The sequence below is a fragment of the Coenobita brevimanus genome, chromosome 55 (assembly GCF_032717465.1).
Source record: "Coenobita brevimanus isolate Jiangsu-jjx chromosome 55, ASM3271746v2, whole genome shotgun sequence".
Taxonomy (NCBI): Eukaryota; Metazoa; Arthropoda; class Malacostraca; order Decapoda; family Coenobitidae; genus Coenobita; species Coenobita brevimanus.
In genome coordinates, this window is record NC_137008.1 from 36,654,547 (window position 1) to 36,677,527 (window position 22,981).

At 41.9% G+C, this 22,981-nt stretch overlaps 1 protein-coding gene and 1 non-coding gene across 2 annotated transcripts in view; one reads left to right on the forward strand and one right to left on the reverse strand.

Moving 5' to 3' along the window:
- Positions 1-22,981, reverse strand: part of LOC145401299 (calcium-independent phospholipase A2-gamma-like) — a 252,781-nt gene that overhangs the window by 128,608 nt on the left and 101,192 nt on the right. The window contains exon 3 of the mRNA XM_080273627.1: positions 13,925-14,062. Coding sequence (XP_080129753.1) covers positions 13,925-14,062 — 138 coding nt within the window. The remainder of the gene's footprint in view (positions 1-13,924; positions 14,063-22,981) is intronic.
- LOC145401450 (5S ribosomal RNA) lies at positions 9,704-9,822 on the forward strand. Its single transcript, XR_013897600.1, has one exon. It is a non-coding gene; the product is annotated as a 5S ribosomal RNA (ribosomal RNA).

Sequence of the window (22,981 nt, forward strand, 5' to 3'; positions counted from 1 at the left end):
GCAGGATTGGATGAATCAGAGAAAGATAGATTTTGGGATGATTTAATACGTGTAGTGGGTGGTATGCAGGATGATGAGATAGTGATTTTGGGAGGGGACTTAAATGGTCATGTAGGTGAAGCAGCACAAGGTTATGAAGAAGTGCATGGGGGATGTGTCTATGGTATAAGGAATGCAGAAGGGGAAAGGATACTCGAGTTTGGGGAGGCAACGGACATGATTGTGTGCAATACATATTTTAGGAAAAGAGACAGTACGTTAATTACATATGAGTCTGGGGGAAATAGCAGTCAGATAGATTATTTTCTGGTTAGGAGGGCCGATAGGAGGTTAGTTAGGGATGTTAAAGTTATAGGAAGTGAGGAGTGTGTGCAGCAGCACAAACTATTGATTTGCGATATGGTGCTTAAAGAACAAGTGATGAAAAAGAGGACTTATGTACCTAGGAGGAAAATATGGAAGCTGAAAAACCAAGTAGTAAGGGATGCCTTCTATAGTGAGTTGAGGAGAGTGGTGGCTGAACAGGGAACTGTAGACAGAGGCGTTAATGAACAGTACAGAGCCCTCAAGAACAATCTCTTGAGAGTTACTGATGTAACATGCGGCTGGACAAGAGGACCACCAAGACATAAAGTAACTTGGTGGTGGGATGAGGGTGTAGAAGCTGCAATTAAGGAGAAAAGAAGGCTTTTCCAGGAATGGGAGAAGGGTGGTAGCAAAGAGGAATATTTGGCTGCCAAGCGTAGGGCTAGAAGAGAGGTATACAGGGCAAAGTCTGAGTCACAGAGACAATTACTTGATAACCTAAATCATGGGGAAAGGAAAAATATATTTAGGGTGGCAGGTCAGGTGAACAGGGATAATCGGGATATCATAGGTGCCCAGTGTGTGAAGAATGATGAAGGAAGGGTAGTAGTGAACAGTGAGGATATTAAAGATGCATGGAGAGAGCATTATAACCGGTTGTTGAATGAGGAGTTTGACTGGGACAGGGAAGGTTTGGAGCCAGCAGATCCAGTGTCTGGCCCTTGGCCTTTGATTGATGCTGCTACTGTGAGTGAGGCAATAGGCAGGATGAGGGTGGGGAAGGCAGCAGGTGTGTTGGGGTTGACTGCCGAAATGTTGAAGGCTTCAGGCGATATACGGGTGAGTTTAGTCACTGACCTGATAAATAGGATTATTTATGAGTGTGTTGTCCCAGATGACTGGCTGAAGAGTGTAATTGTAAATGTGTATAAAGGGAAGGGTGATGCCCTGGAAAGAGGAAATTATAGAGGTATAAAGCTTTTAGATCAGATAATGAAGGTAATGGAGAGAGTTTTAGAAGGTATGATTAGAGAAAGAGTGAATATTGATGAGATGCAGTTTGGGTTTATGCCAGGTAGGGGGACCGCTGATGCCATATTCATTGTTCGACAGCTTCAGGAAAAATATATTGGTAGGAGAAGTGATCTTTATTTTGTTTTTGTTGATTTGGAAAAGGCCTTTGACAGAGTCCCTAGAGAGGTGGTGAAGTGGGCAATGAGAAAGCTTGGCTTGGAGGAGTGGCTAGTTAGGGTGGTTATGGCCATGTACGTGGGTGCTCACACCCAGGTGAGAGTGAATGGAGATTTGAGTGATGAGTTTTCCGTGAATGTTGGTGTGCATCAGGGGTCAGTCTTGAGTCCCATGTTGTTTATCATGGTACTTGAAGCCCGTTCACGTGACTTTAGAAACGGACTCCCGTGGGAGTTGTTGTATGCTGATGATTTGGTGTTGATTGCAGAGAATGAAAGGGAGGCGGAGGAAAGGTTTAGGAAGTGGAGAGATGGTATGGGGCAAAAGGGTTTAAGGGTAAATGCAGATAAAACAAAAGTGATGATATCTAGGGTTGGTGGCGGTACTGTCAAAGACGAGGGAGAGTGGCCATGTGCAGTTTGCCACAAGGGCGTGGGAAGTAATTCCATCTTGTGTGGTATGTGTGATAAATGGGTGCATAAGAGATGTAGTGGTATCAGAGGTAGCCTGCGAGACAATGCTGATTTTATGTGTGCGGCGTGCCGGGGTGAGCAGGTGGAGATTGTCAGACATGAAAGGATTGAACTTGCTGGTGAATCTCTTGAGTGTGTGGAAGAGTTTTGTTATTTGGGAGACATGTTGTGTGCTGGAGGTGGGGCTGGAGCTAGCTCTGTGGCTAGGATGAGAAGTGGCTGGAAGAAGTTCAGGGAGCTCTTGCCTCTCCTGACACTGAGAGGGCTCTCCCTACGTGCTAAGGGGTCTTTGTATGCAGCATGTGTTAGGAGTGTAATGCTGTATGGCAGTGAGACCTGGGCAGTGAAGGAGGAAGATATTCGCCGGCTCAGACGTACAGATCTGACAATGATAAGATGGATGTGCAGTGCGTCCCTGCGTCCAAGGCCTGGAGGGGCTGGGTTTACAATGGAAGAGTTGAGAGGTAGGATGGGACTGGAGTGTATTGGTGTTGTGATGAGGAGAGGTAGATTGAGGTGGTTTGGACATGTGGAGAGGATGGGGGATGATAACTGGGTGAGGAAGGTGAGAAGTGTTAATATTGGGGGTGGGGTTATGAGGGGCAGACCGAGAAAGACGTGGGACGAGGTCATTAAGTGTGACCTTAGGGTTAAGGGACTGAACACGGAGGCTGCAATGGATCGTGCAGAGTGGAGAGCCGCCTTTAGGTGACCAAAGCCGACACATGCAAGCATGTTGGAGCCTTTAAAAACGAAAACGAAACGAAAACTCAACCCTCGGCTATAACGGGTTCCACTATAGCGTATCTCGCTATCACGCCTATATAAAAGACTACCCAAATACCTTTATCATGAACTAAATGCCTGCTATCGCACACCGCAAATGTTCGAAAATTTCAAAATGGCCAGGCTCCAGTGCTCCATCCAGTCAACAAAAGCTTCACTCTGTGATTGGTCTTGTTACGTCAGCGCCAGCCGAGTGCTGATTGGCCGCCCGACCGAGTCTCCTGCCCGCCAAACTATTCAAGTGCGCGCCCTCAGACCGTGAACAGTGACAGCGAGAACAATAACCTTTTTATGATATGACCATGGCCAACGTACCCCCTCCCTGTCCCCCTACCATCACCCAACGTAATGCTGCAGCACCTGGCAGGGAAATAAAGATGAAGAACCTAAGTTATGCAGATAAACTGGAAATGCGAAACTTATAGACAATGGTGAGACCAAGCGAAGTGTGGGGAAGAAATATAACATCAATGAATCAACTGTGAGGGGTATTTATAAGAATCGTGATCACAACGTAAAACATGCTCATTTTTAGACTTATACTGTATATTTATATGTGGTACAAAAAAGGTATATTTGGGGTAAATATGAAGTCATGGCACCAATTAGAATTATTACCATAAGTTCTTCAATTTGGCTATCACGGTTTCGGCTATAACGCAGCCATAGCGGGACCAATTGGGAGTGATAGCCGAGGGTTAAGTGTGTATATATATATATATATATATATATATATATATATATATATATATATATACAGTATATGTAGCCTCTGTGGTACAGTGGCAAAGTGTGTGTTTTCATACACTGAAGAATGAGGGTTAGCGCCCCGCCAGGGTAATAAACTTTGGGGGCATTCTTCTGGCCATGATCTGCATTGGCGGACACAAGGGGTGCTGTGGTTAAACCAGTGTCGCATACTACAAAGTATGCCTGCACCCAGTCAGCTTGTGCAGGCCAACTATACTCAGTTCACAGACTACACAGACATCCAAAGCCACTCCAACACAACAATTACACTTACAAGCACTTCTCACCCAACATACAATCTCTAGTAGACAGCCTAAGCCACTTGGTAGAGATACACTGGCTGTATCATCCCCACTTTGGTAGGGGTAGGCCAGTCCTGCTGTGGACACTCAAACCAGATGATGAGATGAGATGAGATGAGATGAGATAGATAGACAGATAGATAGATAGATAGATAGATGGATACTGTATGTATATATATATATATATATATATACATATATACAGTAATCCCTGTACTTTCCAGACGCCCACTTTCCGGACACTTCACTTACCGGACATTGTGGGCCTGGACCTTAGGAACCCAAAAATGGCCAAAAAAAAAGAAAAAAATCCCCCCAAAATCCAATTTTTTCCCCACCCGTAATTTGAAATTGCCACGCGGCGCCAAACAGCTGTTACACCGTGGACCTTTCACCCCTTCCTTCCTCCCCCCTCCCCTGTCTGGGTTGCCATTTGATATTTTTCATTACCAGTGGGCCAATTTGGTAATGAAAAATTTGTTTGGTAATAAATCAGAATAATGCAATACCAAATGGATTTTTCACGTGTGAGGATACACAGCATGGAATTGGTGGATTGTTTGCTCTCTCTGATTAATCTGCTACCCTACATAGCGTGAAAATAATCAAGATGCTGTTAATTATAAGAAGAGTGATTACATGAATCTCCACTTGTATATATAATTAATGATGAATAAATGCTAGCTTTACGAATTTGGTAATGGAAAGTTAAATTTGGTAATGAAAACTGAGGAATTTGGTAATGTGGCCGTTACGATCTGGCAACTCTGTTACCCCATCATCAACAGTCACAGCCTAACTCCGATCGAAAGCAGATGTTTATCGTAATGGAAGCCATGTGCTCGTTTTTGCTGTGAATAAACTGCAATACTTCGCCACTAGACCACACTGGAATTTACAGTGTTGTGCAGTGTTAAGAAATTAGAATTTAGAGTGCAAAGGATTAACTGTGGAGTGCAAACTGGCGGTTGAAACCAATCCAGGAGCCAGGGACTTGTTGTAAGTACCCAGAATGTTTAATATTGTATAAACTCACCTCTAAAATCTCATTCTCTGGTTCTTTTGCATTTATTTCAGTCTTTTATGTCCCTTATTGGTGTGATTTGGGTCTTAAATAGGTGCTATGCATGTCCAGTAGGGAATTGTATAGGTGTTTTTCTGAGTCAGGGTAGGTTAGGGTCCATAAGTACAAGTCCAGGAGGCTGGGGCCCACTTTCCGGACGGAACCACTTTCCGGACATGCTTTTGGCTCTATTACATCAGAAAGTGGAGGGATTACTGTATACATGTACAGTAGGTATGCAAAGTACGCGAACTGCATAGTACGTGAGGACATATTTTTTATCGAATTTTAGTGCATATTTTAATAGTACAGGTAACTTGCACGGAACACGATCTCACGGAACGCGCTCGCAATTATACAGGGTAAGGGCTGGGATACATATAAGACAAAGTAAGATTAAAAAACCATTATGAAAACTACAAATTAACGCAGGAGAGGCCTTTGAAAGATCAAATCCTCAAACGTCACCGCAGCGCGCGGTTTGTTTTGATTACGTGACGATCTAGGCGGGAAATTATTCAGTGAGTGAGACATTCCCGAGTACAGTAGCACAGTATTTGTAAGTTAAATATTTACAGTAATGTACTGTTCTGGTAAGTTTATGTGCAACTTAAAGTACTATTAAATAACATTAAAGCAAGAAATAAAGTCTTATAACCAGTTTACCTGATAGGCGTCATAATATTGCCTTTTTTATTTGTTCGTTTTTTCCACAGTACTGTACAGTATTTATAAGTTAAATATTTACTGTTCTCGTATGTACTGTACTTGTAAGCACTTAAATAAAGTTAAATCATTAAATAAAGCCTTGTAACCAGTTAACCCGAATTATATGATTACCCATGATCGGCGTCGGAATATTGCCTTTTTTGTTTGTTCGTTAAACTCTTACTGTACTGCTTTTCTACAGTACTGTATTTGTAAGTTAAATATTTACTGTTCTGGTATGTACTTGTAAGCAATTAAAGCATTAAATAAAGCCTTGTAACCAGTTAACCTGATTTATATGATTACCCATGATCGGCGTCGGAATATTGCCTTTTTTGTTTGTTCGTTAAAGACTTATAATAAAAGAAAAATAAATTTTTGTCTTGGTATCTTTACCTATTTGCTCAGGTTTGCTGTAATGGTTTGGATCATTTGATGCAATGCAACTTGTAGAAAACTGTGAAAACTTTCGGGAAGTGAACAAAAATCTGGGACATGAGACTGACCTTGACTTCACCCTCTCATGTATCATCTGTCAGTTCACCCCCTGCTATCGTGGTGAGTGGATGTACGATTTTTTCGCTCGTGGCCATGCCTAACCACACATAGTTACACCCATTATCTCGACCCAGACAGAAAATACAACCTTTTTCCTCCCTTGCAAAACACAATCAACCACCCTGTTTACGAGACAGCAATATATAATGCGAAAATAACGAGGTAAAATGATAAAGATGAACGTAAAATGATAGAGAAAGATGAACATGTTATGACGGAAGAAGTACGTTTTCCCCGTCTGTAAACGTATTTATTTCTGCTTTGTATCTCTATTCGTAATAATTAGACTTATTGTTAGTTCTGAAACTGCATTACAATTCTATTTTTAGCCATTCTCGCGGTGTGGGAGCTGGAAGTTGTGACACAACTTCCTTATTGCTAATCGGACTGACCGTCCACTTTATTCTCCCGTGGCAGAGTCTAGCCTTGGAGGACATGCAGTTTTCTCATTTAGGACTGAAAATTCAACTCTTTCGCTCCCTTTTCCAAGCAGGGGCCCAACGATAGCGTAAAAAATAACTCGAAACTACCATAAACATATATCAAAAAGGTGAAAATGTATTCATAACATTTTTTTTTTTTCCAGCCATTCCTAACAGATTATGTACTGAAATCATTCGATATCACAGTACTGCATTTCTAAGTTAAATATGTACTGTTCTGGTATGTACAGTCACTCATAAAAGAAAAGACCCCCCCTGCCTTAGAGGCAATATAACTCGGGGTATTCAGTGTTGGTAACAGTGTATTTGACATCAGCCATATGGGGGGATGAGAAGGGGTGTTTGAGAGAAGGGCGGAGTTAATCTGCACGAAACACTGCTTCAATCCACATTTCGAGTCAAACATACTTTATATCTGACTTGTTATGTTGCCCTTCACACAAAATTAACTTTATGCTACAAGAACAAAGAACTTTCAGGAGATAACACAATCCCATACCCGAACATTTATGCATTAATGCCGCACATGATGCAAATGAAACACCCGGCCTCAAGGGTTAAATGGATGGGCTCGACACACTTAGAATGATCTTTGAATGAACTTCCCCCAAACGCAGCTTCATACCCCCACACCTGACGTCATTTACAGTGTTACCAGGACCGATATCATATTGGTTGAAAGGTGTCTTGGCCGGGGGGGTCGTTACTTTTATGAGTGACTGTACTTGTAAGTTAAAGCACTGGTACCGGTTAACCTGATTTATAAGATTACCTATGATCGGCGTCGGAATGTTTCCTTCTGTTTACGTACAGTATTTGTGTGTTGAAGTTTTGCTCTGGAGTACTGTATTTGTGAGTTATAACATTAAATAAACCTTCTAACCACTTAAAGTGCTTTCTAGTGATTACCAGTGACAGATAACAGCAAAACAACATATTTGGGGGGTCTAGGGAGCAAAATACGGAGTAGTTTAAATATACGCGATTTCGCACCTAACACGGCACGGTAGGAACGAAACCCACGTGTTCCGTGCGAGTTACCTGTACACGAATTGAACTCATAATAGGTGAGACGGCAGCAAAGAGTGGCCCAAATCCTGGGTTACCCCAAGCACACGACAATACCACCCCAAGACACGCAAACGTTTGCCTACGCTCCACTCAGCACCAGTGATGGAGAGTGGAGACTTGTCAATGATAGAGATCAGCCGGGTACTGTGTGCCCTAGATAAATTCAAGGAAAAATTCAAGGACATCGAACACTATCAGTTGTAAGTGGAGGAAGTGATGACTTCACTGGACTGAGCCTTCTGCTACTACACAGACAGGCACAAGCAGGAGGTTAACAGAAGGAAGCAAACCTTCATCATCCATTACCTGCAGCCTCAATAAAGTGAGGAATCACTCCCTTCAACATCAGAAGAGCCATTTCCTGGGGAGGATCAAGAGGATGATGCGAGGTCTGATGTCTCAGAAATAGACTTTGAAGGGTTTATGAACGAATTGAGTGCACTAGCTAGTGAAATTGTCGAAAGTGCTGGCGACGAGAGTGGTGAGGAAGGTGGTGTGTCGAGTGGTGCAGGAGGTGCTAGCTAGGTGCCTCACCCTGCCTCGTATCCCCTTCTTAAGTCCATCAAACCTGTTGTCCTCTTGGGTTAAGGTGAGCAACCACATTCTTATTCCTTGTTCACAAGGATTTTGTTCCACCCAGTCAATCTGTCAGTGGAAAGTTTTACTGTGAAGGTTTACAGTGTCTGAGGGAGAATATCTGCTGCAAACATCCAGAACAATGGAAGAACAAGGACTGGGTCCTGCATCATGACAATACCCCCACCCACACATCAACTATTGTCCGGCAGTTCCTGGCTTCCACTAACACGGTAGACATTCCCCACCCACCCTATTCCCCTGACCTTGCCCCCTGTGACATTTTCCTGTTTCCCAAGCTGAAATTATGACTGAAAGGGCATTGATTTGACTCAATTGAGGAGATCCAGAGAGAATTGCAGGAGGCGCTCAAGACCATCATGCCTGAAGCCTTCCAGGGATGCATGAACTCGTGCAAAAAATCTGGGACCACTGTATACATGCCCAAGGGGATTACTTCAAACGTGACAGTGAGAACTAGGAGGTAAGGTAACTTATTTTCCTATGATATTCAAATTACTGGAACTTTTGGGTAGCATCTCGTGTGTGTGTGTGTGTGTATATAGAGAGAGAGAGAGAGAGAGAGAGAGTACTGTATACAGTACCCTCGCATCCAGTAGGGTATTTTTGTCAGACAGTACTACTGTACTGGCCTAAATCTGTACGTGACAAACAACTGATCTTATGGGAAAAATGAATAATGTCAGACAAGCCTTGAGAAAGTCCCCACGAAATTCAACTTAACTACATTTTGACCAGGGATGAGGGCTAATACATATTTGTATTTGTATTTGTATTTGTGGTAGGTGGGGGCGCTCACCATCCACTCACTCGATGTAGTGCTGCTATTGGGTGTCTGCCCTTCTCCCTCCATCCTTCTTTCCTTCCATTCTCTTGTCTTTCTTTCCTTCATTCTTTCCTTATCCTTCAGCCTACGGGTGACCTTACACTCCCTCTTCTGTCTTTCTTTCCTTCATGCTTTCCTCTTCCTTCAGCCTGAGGGTGACTCTACACTGAGTGACAAGCCAAACAGTTTCCTGTAAACCAGGAAACCATTTTCTATGCTGGGTGGTAACCATATAACCAAATTTTGGCGCCTGGTGGTTTAGTGGGTAATTATTGCGCTCCAATCGGATTGAGCCGGTGAAGGTTTATATCCAAGGGATGGTTGGAGTTGATTGCTCATGTAATACCACTCAGGGATGAGTGAGGCTGGTCACTCTCATCTTAACCAGCCCCATCCCGACGTTTTTGGACCGTTTTTTTTTTTTGGCTCAAACATCCACTTTTGGTAAGAAACATCAAAAATTCAATGAGAAATCGCTCACCTGAGGTTTAAAATACCGGAGTTAGGTACGAGTACTTCCTTACCTGACTGGGTTTTCTAACAGGCCGGCACCAAAGAAAACGAGTTCTATGGGAGGGTAACTATTTTATCCACTCATAAACAGTATTTATTTACTTGGTACGAATTTATATGTAGGCCATACCACGTTGAGTACACCGCTTCCCGTCCGATCAGCGAAGTTAAGCAACGTTGGGTCTGGTTAGTACTTGGATGGGTGACCACCTGGGAACACCAGATGCTGTTGGCATCCCTACGTGTCAAGTGGGGTTGGTGGAGGATTAGTGCCCCTCCCTGTAAAACAATTAACTCTAAGCCGTTGGTCACCCCATTTGGGATACATGGCGTCTGGCAATGAATGAATGAAAAACAAGAGTATATTGGTTTTCAAACAGTAATATAGGCATTATAAGCATTGTTTCACTCACTAACTCATCACCATTCATGACCTTTTTTTTCCCACATTACCTGATCATCATTTCTGACTGTTTCTTCCTCTAATGCTATGTGACCTTTTTTTTCCCACATTACCTGATCATCATTTCTGACTGTTTCTTCCTTTAATGCTATGTAAACTTTGTCCTCCACATTGTCATCGACTGGGGAATCACTCTGGCCCTGAATATCTTTATTGGCCAGGTCACTGGTAACAGGTGAATTGCCGAGACAATGGTGTGCAGGGGGGGGGGGAGAGGTTATGCGGTGTAAGGCATTGTTCCTGCTTGGCATCTTGTAGAGGAATAGAGGAAGGTGTCCCGTGTATACGTGCCAAAAATCACTTGCGAAATCACTCGCGAAAATTGAAAATTGTGCAAATTAGGGACCTTGCAATGTTGCCGTGTTAATTCACGTCGCCGGGATGGCGCAGGTTAAATGTCGGGACCAACTTCCTAGCCCCGGGCTCCTATGCTCCTCATGGGGCAATGTAGGATTGGATGATGGATGGATGGATGGATTTGCAAATACAGTAATCCCTCCACTATCCAATGTAACAGACCCAAAGTCATGACCGGAAAGTGGTCCCGTCCAGAAAGTGGGCCTCTGACTGCTGGACTGGTACTTATGGACCCTAACCCAGCCTAACTTTGAAAGCCACCTAAATAACTCCCTACCAGTCATGCATAGCACTTATTTAAACCTATTTAAGACCCTACTCAAACCAATAATGGAGATAAAGCATGAAATAAATGAAAAGGAACCAGAGAATGAGGAATTAGAAGTGAGTATGGAAAATAATTAGGCCCAGCAGTGTAGGGTACTGTGCTGTACTTACAGAACGTCTGTGGCCGCCTCCTCTAACTCTCTAAGGCTCTGGTAGTTGTGAAAATGCTCTTGAAGCACATACAGTAATCCAGTGTTGTGCTACATTTAATTCTTTGCACTGTGAGTTATAATTGTTTAACACTTCACATTCTTCTTAACTGAACCACATAAGTTTCAACCGCCAGTTTCAACTGACACTTTGCACTCCACACTCACTCCACAGTTAATCCTTGGCACTCTAAATTCTAATTTCATAACACTGCAGAACAATGTAAATTCCCATGTGGTCTAGTGGCGAGGTACTGCGGTTTATTCACTGTTAATTTACAATAAACGAGCACGTGAGGCATCGATTACGATGGAAGTCTTCCCTGAATGAAGGTTAGGCAGTAACTGGGAACAGGGTTGCCAGATCTGAACTCGGCCACATTACCAAACTCCTCAATTTTCATTACCAAATTCTTAAAGGAAGCATTTATTCTTCACTAATTATAAATACAAACGGAAATACTGTACATGTAATCACTCTTTTTATAATTAACAGAATGTTGATTATTGTCAAGCTATTGGGCTAGCAGATTAATCAGAGACAGCAGACAATCCACCATCTCCATCCTGTGTATCCTCATACATATGAAAAATCAGTTTGGTAATGCATTATTCTGATTCATTACCAAATACTGTACAAACAAGATACGTAAAATCCATCCTATACAATTTACCTACCAACAAAGCTCCAGGCCCAGATGGAATTCCACCAATTGTTTTGAAAAAGTGTTCCCCTGAACTTGCTTCTGTTCTAGCTAAATTATTCAGACTATGCATACGTACTTCTTTATTCCCAAATTCATGGAAAGAAGCCAATATCCACCCAGTTCCGAAGACAGGAAGTTCCTCTGATCCCTCTCATTACAGACCAATAGCTGTCACATCTTCTCTTGGTGAGGTATTTGAAACTTTAATTAATAAACAGATTGTTAAACATCTTGAATCCAACAACTTAATTAGTGATAGACAATATGGTTTTCGCCACAAAAGATCCACCATTGACATAATCTCCTAACTCATACCATCCATCAATCAATTGATCTACATGGAGAATCTCATGCAGTAGCTCTTGATATTTCTAAAGCTTTTGACAGAGTATGGCACCATTCCCTGCTGTCCAAACTCCCTTGCTAGGGACTAATGTCCTTTGTTCCTTTGATTTCTTCATATCTTAGTGACAGGAAAATATGAGTAAAAGTAGATGATGTATATTCCAATTTCCACTCAATTAACGCCAGTGTGCCGCAGGGATCAGTTCTGATGCCAACCCTATTCCTGGTTAATATTAATGATCTCTTATCTGTCACCCACAATCCCATCCATTCATACACAGATGACTCTACACTGCATAGTTCATTCACGCTCAGACACCCATTTTCGATGTCTAATATCTGTACCTCTCAACTCAGTACAGCCATCTCCATAAATCAAGACCTATCTACAATCAGTGAATGGGGACAAAACAACCTTGTCTCTTTTAATGCTAGTAAAACTAAATATATACAATTTACTAATAGACAGATATTGTCAGATTCGTACATTACCTTCAGTGCCGCTAATATTCCCATCTTCAAAAGTATTGAAATTCTTGGCATCTCACTTAACAATGCCCTCAGCTGGACCTCTCATGTTAGATCACTAGCTAAAACCGCCTCTAAGAAACTTGGATTATTGTACAGAGTCCGTAACTTCTTCGCTGATGAGCAGTTGGCTATAATTTTACCCTCAGCTGGACCTCTCATGTTAGATCACTAGCTAAAACCGCCTCTAAGAAACTTGGATTATTGTACAAAGTCCATAACTTCTTCGGTGATGAGCAGTTGGCTATAATTTATAAGAGTCATGTGCGCTCTCAGTTTGAATATTGCTCACCCTTGTGGAATGGATGTGGAGAGGTTGCATTAAAACAACTAGATAAAATTCAGAACAAAGCTGTTAGAATTATTAACAACCCTGTCAATACAAATTAACCACCTCCCCTGCAAATAAGAAGGAATGTTGCCTCCCTTGTGTGTTTCCCAGGCAAAATTTTCTCATCAACCTAACCTAACCTAACCTATCCCACTAGAGCTGCTTGGTTGAGGTGGCTGGCTGTGGTATTGAGATAAATACCCATACAGAATGGAAATGTGCGCCCAGGAAAGGTACCCAGAGTTTAGAGGGTGACATCACTGCGAGCGACTTTTATACTGTATTTCGTTGCCAGGAAAGTTGACTTCCCACGTGAGCTAGAGTTTTTCCGCGTGTTGACATGACTAGTGTACTGTACTCTACTGTGGATTTTTTGGATTTTTATTGTTTATGCATTGTTTTCTTAGTCTCTAGCATTATAGTGGTTATTCCCATGTGCATTTTGATGTTTAAATACAGTAGTGTACAGTAGCTGAAAGACCGAGGAACACAGCCACAATTAGGTGGGGGACTATACATATAGGTTGGGTATGGGTAAGATATTGGTAGGTAGGATATTGCTCTGTATCTGGATTATGTCCATATCCAGATACACCGATGGCTCTATTATGTCAGATAACTGAGGGATTATTGTATACAGTATGTATGTGTGGTGTGGACTAAGAACTGATAATTGTTGTCAATAATTTTTATGATAGTGGTGAAGCATGTCCCATGTCTCAGTGTACCAGAGATGGACATACAAAATCAGTGGTTCCCTATTAGTGCTGGAGTCAGACACAGTTTCTATGAACCAGTTACTTTTACACATTTACCTCTCCTTTGGTAATACTGATTAAATGCAAAGAATATTTTAGAGTGGGCTACCAAGAACTTCATCATCATCATCATCATCATCATCTGGACCTCCTCTCCCACCTTAGGGCAGGGCAAGGAGTAGAAATGTCCAGACAGCCCAGATTTGCCCAATCCAATAAACCACGCTTCCATTCGCTCACCATTCAAGCCCCCAGAGTCTCTACAACATAATTCAGCTCCAGTTCAGGAATTCAGACCTAGTGCATTATAACTGAAATAATAATGATATTCTGCATGTAATACTTAAATCCGATCTTAGATGTTCATCTTACCTTAACAGCAACTCCTTTAGCCTGAGGGTGATGCCTGAGGTGGGTACATAAATCCAGCAGTCGTTGCAATCGCCCTCCCTCTGTCAAGTGATCTCCAAGGCCTCTTATTAAAAATCTGGTTCGAGCATCTATACTAGCCTGCAAAAAGGGAAAAAAGGCTTGAAATTATTGATATGTACTCTACAAACTGGTATACATAACAGGAAAACAACAAATGTATCATAATATAATAAATCATACAAGCAAGGTACTATTGGTATTAGTGTAAACATAAATACTGTAATAATTTTTAATACAAGTACAGTAATCAAGCATTTTTTGCGGATTTTTTGTCTATGGTTTTGCCCTCTCGCGGATTTTTTTAGCATTAATAAGTTCAACTAAAATATCCTTGAATATACAGAAAACATAAAATTTGAAATTCCCGCAATTTCCAATTGTAGCGCGGTAAACTCAAGCCACCCTCCGTCCCTTTCCCGCGGCCCCTCTGCCAGTGTTACCATATCTAGCATAATTTTATTCTTTTAGCATAATTTTGATAAAATTTTCGAGTCTGGAATATTTTTTAGCATATTAGAAGTTTTAGCATCATTCTAGCATAATTTAGAATGGAATGGAATATTTTTGGAATAATTTTATAAAAGCTACAAATCAGAGAGAGAGAGAGAAAGAGAGACAGAGAGAGAGAGAGAGAGAGAGAGAGAGAGAGAGAGAGAGAGACGAATAAGGTAAGAAGATGTAAGGTTTGAATAGTTGGTTACTTTCAGTTTGGGCTTGGTTGGGTTGGATTAGGTTAGGTTAGGTTAGGTTGGATTAGGTTAGGTTAGGTTAGGTTTGGTTAGGATAAGTTTGAGCTTTGTACTTTACCCATGAAATCTAGGTTTTTCCGATGGATTTTGGTATGATTCATTTGATTTTCAGCTTCATTTCAGTCGGAAATGGCCATTTTCTGTGTTTCCCCCCCTCCCTATAACCCCCGATTCCCCAAAGATCCCCCATTGTTGCAGGGGGATGGGGGGGTCATATCTCAAAATCTGGTTATTTCCGACGGAAATGATGCTCAAAATCGAATGAATCACATCAAAATCCATCAGAAAAACGTAAGTTTCGTGGGAAAAAGCAGTATAGGCAGAAAACCGATATTTACCCTCTTACTGTATGTAGGTTCATTTTAATATTTTCACAGTAAACAGTACATAATTAATATGTAGCATGAATATGTATAGAATTTTATCATTTAGCTTCAAGTTAGCATAATTCATTTTTTACTTGGAACAAATTTGCTCAATCTAGCATAATTTTTTCACTGCCCTAGCATAATTTTGTTGTTTGGGTATGGCAACACTACTCTCTGCCCCGCATTCCTCAGTCCACGCCTGACTGCCTCACGTGTATGGTGTTCTTGTAACCGCACTATGATACGAGCCTCTTGCCTCCCACTTGCTTTCCACATGGCCCCAGGACGTAAGCCAGCCTCACCAAAGGCTAATAATACAATTAGTAAGAACTCCAAAGTGACAAAACGATCAAGAAAAGTTATGACCTTAGCAGAGAAAATTGTGTTACTGGACAAGCTAAAAAGCGACCGTGCGAGTGTTTGCTATCACCAGTTAATGCATCTTTTCATTTTGTACTGTTTTGTGAATAAATGTGTGGATAATTGTGTATTACAGTACGGTGTTTACGTTTTTCCTTCATAATGGAGTATGTGCTTTCAATCTTGTAAGAAGGTATTTCGGGATGAGTATGGAGGTTTCGGGACAATTCGCAGTCACAACAAACACAAAACAATTCGCCTTCATTAATGAAGATAGCTATGGGTGACGCTAGAATATAATTCAAAGGCGACTACAGCAAGGAAGAAACAAGTTAATTATTGACTAAAGGTGCAACTAATAGATAATATCCAGAACCTACGCTACTGAACATAGACTTTGCTGGATCCCCCTGAAATATAGTTATTAAAGTATTGATTAATTAATAATAAGTATATTGATAAAAGTATTGATTAGTATATTTATAAAATGGCGGGGAATCGTCCAGGGTGCGAATTGTTCTGAAGGGGAATCGTCCATGTTTTGACGGGGAATTGTCTGACGGCGAATTGTCTCGCAATCAGTATGGACAAGGACTGTGTGATGGGCAGCATGGTGGACACAAGTGCAAGATTCAATTGTTAATAGAGTATTCGCGAATTTAAATTTTCGCGGGGGTTACAAGAACGTAACTACCGCGAAATATGCGGGATTACTGTACAGTAATCCCCCTAATATCCGAATGCCCAATATCCGAACATCCCCACTAACCAGACATAATCATCCTGGGATCCAATATTCCCAAAATGGGCCAAAAACCGCAAAAAATTCGAAAAAAATCTGACTTTTTTCCCACCCATAATTTGAAATTGCCGCCTGGTGCCGAACAGCTGTTACACCATGGTCCCTTCACCCCTTCCTTCCTCCCCCCTCCCCTGTCAGGGTTGCCATTTGGTATTTTTCATTACCAAGTGTGGGCCAATTTGGTAATGAAAAATTCATTTGGTAATGAATCAGAATAATGCATTACCAAATGGATTTTTCACATGTAAGCAACGTTGGGTCTGGTTAGAACTTGGATGGGTGACTGCCTGGGAACACCAGATGCTGTTGGCATCCCTACATGTCAAGTGGGGTTGGTGGAGGATTAGTGACCCTCCCTGTAAAACAATTAACTCTAAGCCCTTGGCCACCCCGTCTGGGATACATGGCGTCTGGCAATGAATGAAAAAAAAATGAATGAGGATACACAGGATGGAGATGGTGGATTGTTTGCTCTCTCTGATTAATCTGCTACCCTACATAGCGTGAAAATAATCAACATGGTGTTAATTATAAGGAGAGTGATTACATGTATTTCCACTTGTATATATAATTAGTGAAGAATAAATGCTAGCTTATGAATTTGGTAATGAAAAGTTAAATTTGGTAATGAAAGTTGAGGAGATTGGTAATGTGGCCATTGCGATCTGGCAACTCTGTTACTCCGCCATCATCAACAGTCATAGTCTAACTCCGATCGAGAGCAGATGCTCATAGCAGTGCAAGCCACAGGTGCTTGTTTTTTGTGAATAAACAGTGAATAAACTGCAATACCTCGCCACTAGGACACACAGGAATTTACAGTGTTGTGCACTGTTAAGAAATTAGAATTTAGAGTGCTGGGGATTAACTGTGGACTGCAAACTGGCGGTTCAAACCAGTCCAGGAGCCAGGGACTTGTAAGTACCCAGAATGTTTAATATTGTATAAACTCACCTCTAAAACCTCATTTTATGGTTCTTTTGCATTTATTTCAGTCTTTTATGTCCCTTATTGGTGTGATTTGGGTCTTAAATAGGTGCAATGCATGTCCAGAGGGAGTTGTATAGGTGTTTCTCTGAGTTAGGGTCCATAAGTACAAGTCCATAAGCTGGGGCCCAATATCCGGACAGGACCACTATCCGGACCTGCCTATGGCTCTATTACATCAGATATTGGAGGGATTACTGTACTGATCTGTGTAGTTAATGACTTTTGGGGCATGGAACCAGTTAAGTTTTACTGCCTGGAAAGCCAGAACATGAAGGTAAAAGAATGAGTCTAGAGTTCCCTAGATTAATATACGGTATACACATACAGTAATAACTGTACTATCCGGACGCCCACTTTTCAGACTCCCCACTTACCGGACGTTGTGGGCCTGGACCTTCGGAACCCAAAAATGGCCCAAAAAAGAAAAAAATCCCCCTCAAAATCCAAATTTTTTCCCACCTGTAATTTGAAACTGCCGTGCGGTGCTGAATGGCTGTTTACACCACAGCCCTTTCACCCCTTCCTTCCTCCCCCCTCCCCCCTCCCCAGTCAGAGTTGCCATTTGGTATTTTTCATAACCAAATGTGGGCCAATTTGGTACTGCAAAGTTCATTAGGTAGTGAATCAGCATGATCCATTACCAAACACATGTTTCACATGTATAAAGATAAAGAGAATGGAGATGGTGGACTGTCTGCTTTCTCTGATTAATCTGCTAGCATACATAGTGCATAAATAAACATGCTGCTGATTATAAGGAAAGTGATTACAGTATTTCCATTTGTACATATAATTATTGAAGAATAAATGCATCCTTTAAGAATCTGGTAATGAAAAGTTAAATTTGGTAATGAAAATTGAGGAGTTTGGTAATGTGCAGGAGCTCAGATCTTGCAACCCTGCCCTCAGTTACTGCCTAAACACTGTCAAGGGTGGATGTTCATCGCAACTGATGCCACATGTGCTCATTTTTGTGAATAAACAATGAATAAACTGCAACACCTCACCACTAGACCACATGGGAATTTACAGTGTTGTGCAGTGTTAAGAAATTAGAATTTAGATTGCAAAGAATTATGTGTGGAGTGCAAAATGGCAGTTGAAACTGGCGGTTGAAAGTGGCGTGGCGCAATTAGGAACAGAATGTGCAGTGTTAAACAATTATAACTCACAGTGCAAAGAATTAAGTGTAGCACAATGCTGGATTACTGTACGTGCTTCAAGAGCATTTTCACCACTACCAGAGCCTACAAGGCCACAGATGTGCTGTAAGTACCCTGTACATTTAAGTATTTTCCATAACCACATCTAATTCCTCATTCTCTGGTTCCTTTTCATTTATTTCATATTTATGACCATTATTGGTGTGAATGGGGTCTTAAATAGGTGCTATGCATATCTGGTAGGGAGTTATTTAGGTGGTTTTCAAAGTCAGGCTGGGTTAGGGTCTTGTAAGTACCAGTCCAGGAGCCAGGGGCCCACTTTCCGGACGGGACCACTTTCCAGACATGCCTTTGGCTCTATTACATCAGACAGTGGAGGGATTACTGTACAAGCATACCCCGAGATATGATATCCCTATATGCAATACCCCGGCATAGCAATGGAGGTAGAAATACCACTACCACCCTATCCCGCCGAACGATGGCCAAACCCTGGTATACAGTGCTCGTCAGAAGTATTCAGCGTTGTCCGCCAGGCGCGCAATACTTATGGCCCAAAAAGAATCACCCATTCTGGGGGGTAAGAATTGAGCCACAAGTTTGAGCTCCGAGCATGACGTCACGGTAGCCTGGGGCCTTCCGACGCGCTGGTTGGTTCCCGCCTCAGTCGCCCACGGGCTGCCTGAGAGAGAGGAACTCCGCCGAGTGTCCCTCTCAAATTGCGCCATTTTTTACCGAGTGTCCCGCAGTGTTTTGGCCTTCACAACTTTGTTATGGCACCTACCCGTGAACTATCGAGTGAAATCATATCCCAGATCATTGCTCTAAAGGAGGCAGGCCACCAGACAAAGGAAATTAGTGAATTGGTTGGTGTGGCACGATCGACAGTGCGTCGTTGGTGTGCGCGGTTTCGGGAGGAAAACAGTGGTGCAGTTCCCACAAAGAAACCGCGGTCTGGTAGGCCTAGGAAAACTTCCCCAAGGTCTGTTAATGTTTTAAAACGTGCAGTGGAGTTTAATCCTCATGTGAGTGCAAGGAAAATTAAGGAGAGCAACCAGGAAGTGTTTGGTGAGGTGTCAGTGAGAACAGTGTCTCGTAGGGTGCATGAGCTTGGTTACACAAGTCACAGGCCTGTGAAAAAGCCTCTTCTCACCAAGAGCCAGAGAATTCGTAGGCTTTCCTTTGCTAATAAATATCTAACCTGGGGTGAGGAGCAATGGTTGTCAGTGTTGTGGTCTGATGAGGCAACGTTTAGTGTTACCTGTAACAGAGGAGCACGTGTGTATCGACGCAAAGGCAGTGACCCACTTGACCCACGGTATGTAGAAAGCACAGTTAAACATCCTGATTCACTCATGGTATGGGGTTGTTTCTCAGGGAAGGGTTTGGGGAAGCTTGTTGTACTTCCCAAGAACATCAGAGTGAACCAGGATGTTTACCTGGAGCTTCTGTGTGATCATTTACCAGACTCCTTCGAGCTAACAGGTGCACGAGTGTTTCAGCAGGACGGTGCACCTGCTCACAAGGCCAAATCGGTCACCAATTGGCTTCGTGACTGCGAGGTATCATTCATGACAGACTGGCCAGGAAATAGCCCAGACCTCAACCCCATTGAAAACCTCTGGTACCTCGTAAAGAAGAGTCTCCAAGGGAAAGACGTGAGCTCTCTGCCTAAGTTGGAAGCCGCCATTCGTGACTCCTGGGACAAAATACCCCTCCAGCACCTCAGGAGCCTCGCCCTTTCACTTCCAAGACGTCTCAGGTCCGTGAAGAAACGTAAAGGCTACCCTACGAAGCACTAAAGGTAAATAAAATGCATTATTTATATGTTTTTTCAATGTTGAAAGGTTTGTTTCTCAGGAGGGACGCAGGGCGCTCTATACTTCTGACGAGCACTGTAGTGATGTTTTTCCTTTGTAACCGATTTTCATGACATTTTAGACAAATTTTGTGTTCAGACTGAATTAGAATCTGTTTTTAACTTAGAGTAATGCATTTTAGTCATAGGTGGGGTGAACATTGTCATTTTGGTGTACAGTTTAGTTAGATTTTTTTTTTAACATTTTTGAAAATTTTCATAATTTATTTTTGGTTTTAGGTGAGTTATAAACTGCTTTTAGGCTTACTTTAGCTTCTTTCAAGGCTATAAAGGGGTTTTTATTAGCTAGATTTTTTTTTTTACTCATTTCAGTGAGTTTAGGATCCGAGAACATAACCTCACTCCAGTCTTGGACAGTCCAGTGCTGATGTTGTCTTGCAAATTCAAGTCACTTCTTCCTCATCTTTTCTGTCAGGAGAGGCTTCAGTGCAGCAGTACGGCTGGGGATCTTCAGGTCTTTCTGAAGTCAATGCTGTATGGTTCTTTCAGACACAACTTTCAGCAATTCTGGATACATATCTTTCAGTTGTCTAGCAGTCAAACGTGGGTCTTTTATCACAGCTTGCTTCAGTAACCTGTCTATAGTTGGTGATGTCTTCCTTTTAGGTCCTAGCCTGTCTTTATGTTGGGGAACTGTGTTTTTTGGCAGGTGGCAGGCAGCAGCAAGGCGTGACATACCGGTAGATTTTCCTCGCCCAGTTCGAATACAAATATCCTTAATTTTTACATTTTCCTCTCTCATAGTTAAAATTCAGGCCTTTTCTACATCAGCTAGTGGCTTGGGACCCATTTCCAATGATTCACTAAAGCAGAGGAGGGTGTGAAAACAAGAGCTTTGAAATTAAAAAGGGCCAGGCAGGACAAGAAAATCTGACATCCTTTCCCATCCAAAGTCAAGCAGGCACTAAGCTCATAAACTCACAGCACGTGGTGTTAAGCCTGTAAAGTTGCTAGAAACCACCAGAAATAAATTCCACCAACTACAGGAATTTTCCTACAATATTTCCTGAACCCTACCAAATACATGGTGTGAATTACATGGTTCAGACTTCCATTGCGCCAACAATATATTTACACGTATATCTATCTATCTATTTATTGCAAGACGTCTCAATCCCATTCGGGGTGGCCACAAACAAATCGCCTCCATGTCACCCTGTCCCCTGCCATTTCACTGCCCCACTCCCAACTCACACCCCTCTCTCATATGCATATATAATTATATATATATATATATACAGTAATCCCGCATATTTCGCGGTAGTTACGTTCTTGTAACCCCCGCGAAAAGTCAATTCCGCGAATACTCTATTAACAATTGAATCTTACACTTGTGTCCACCATGCTGCCCATCACACAGGCCATGTCCATACTGATTGCGAGACAATTCGCCGTCAGACAATTCCCCGTCAAAACATGGACGATTCCCCTTCAGAACAATTCGCACCCTGGACGATTCCCCGCCATTCTATAAATATACTAATCAATACTTTTATCAATATACTTATTATTAATTAATCAATACTTTAATAACTATATTTCAGGGGGATCCAGCAAAGTCTATGTTCAGTAGCGTACGTTCTGGATATTATTTATTAGTTGCACCTTTAGTCAATAATTAACTTGTTTCTTCCTTGCTGTAGTCGCCTTTGAATTATATTCTAGCGTCACCCATAGCTATCTTCATTAATGAAGGCGAATTATCTTGTGTTTGTTGTGACTGCGAATTGTCCCGAAACCTACTCATCCCGAAATACCTTCTTACAAGATTGAAAGCACATACTCCATTATGAAGGAAAAACGTAAACACCGTACTGTAATACACAATTATCCACACATTTATTCACAGAACAGTACAAAATAAAAAGATGCATTAACTGGTGATAGCAAACACTCGCACGGTCGTTTCTTAGCTTGTCAATAACACAATTTTCTCTGCTAAGGTCATAACTTTTCTCGATCATCTTCTCACTTTGGAGTTCTTACTAATTGTATTATTAGCCTTTGGTGAGGCTGGCTTACGTCCTGGGGCCATGTGGAAAGCAAGTGGGAGGCAAGAGGCTCATATCATAGTGCGGTTGCAAGCACACCAGACACGTAAGGCAGTCAGGCGTGGACTGAGGAATGCGGGGCAGCGAGCAGTGTTGCCATATCCAAACAACGAAATTATGTTAGGGCAATGAAAAAATTATGCTAGATTGAGCAAATTTGTTCCAAGTAAAAAATGAATTATGCTAACTTGAAGCTAAATGATAAAATTCTATACATATTCGTGCAACATATTAATTATGTATTGTTTACTTTGAAAATATTAAATTGAACCTACATACAGTAAGAGGATAAATATCGGTTTTCTGCCCATACTGCTTTTTCCCACGAAACTTACGTTTTTCTGATGGATTTTGATGTGATTCATTCGATTTTGAGCATCATTTCCGTCAGAAATAACCAGATTTTGAGATATGACCCCCCCATCCCCCTGCAATAATGGGGGATCTTTGGGGAATCGGGGGTTATAGGGAGGGGGGGAAACACAGAAAATGGTCATTTCCGACTGAAATGAAACTGAAAATCGAATGAATCATACTAAAATCCATCGGAAAAACCTAGGTTTCATGGGTAAAGTACAAAGCTCAAACTTATCCTAACCTAACCTAACCTAAAACCTAACCTAACCTAACCTAAT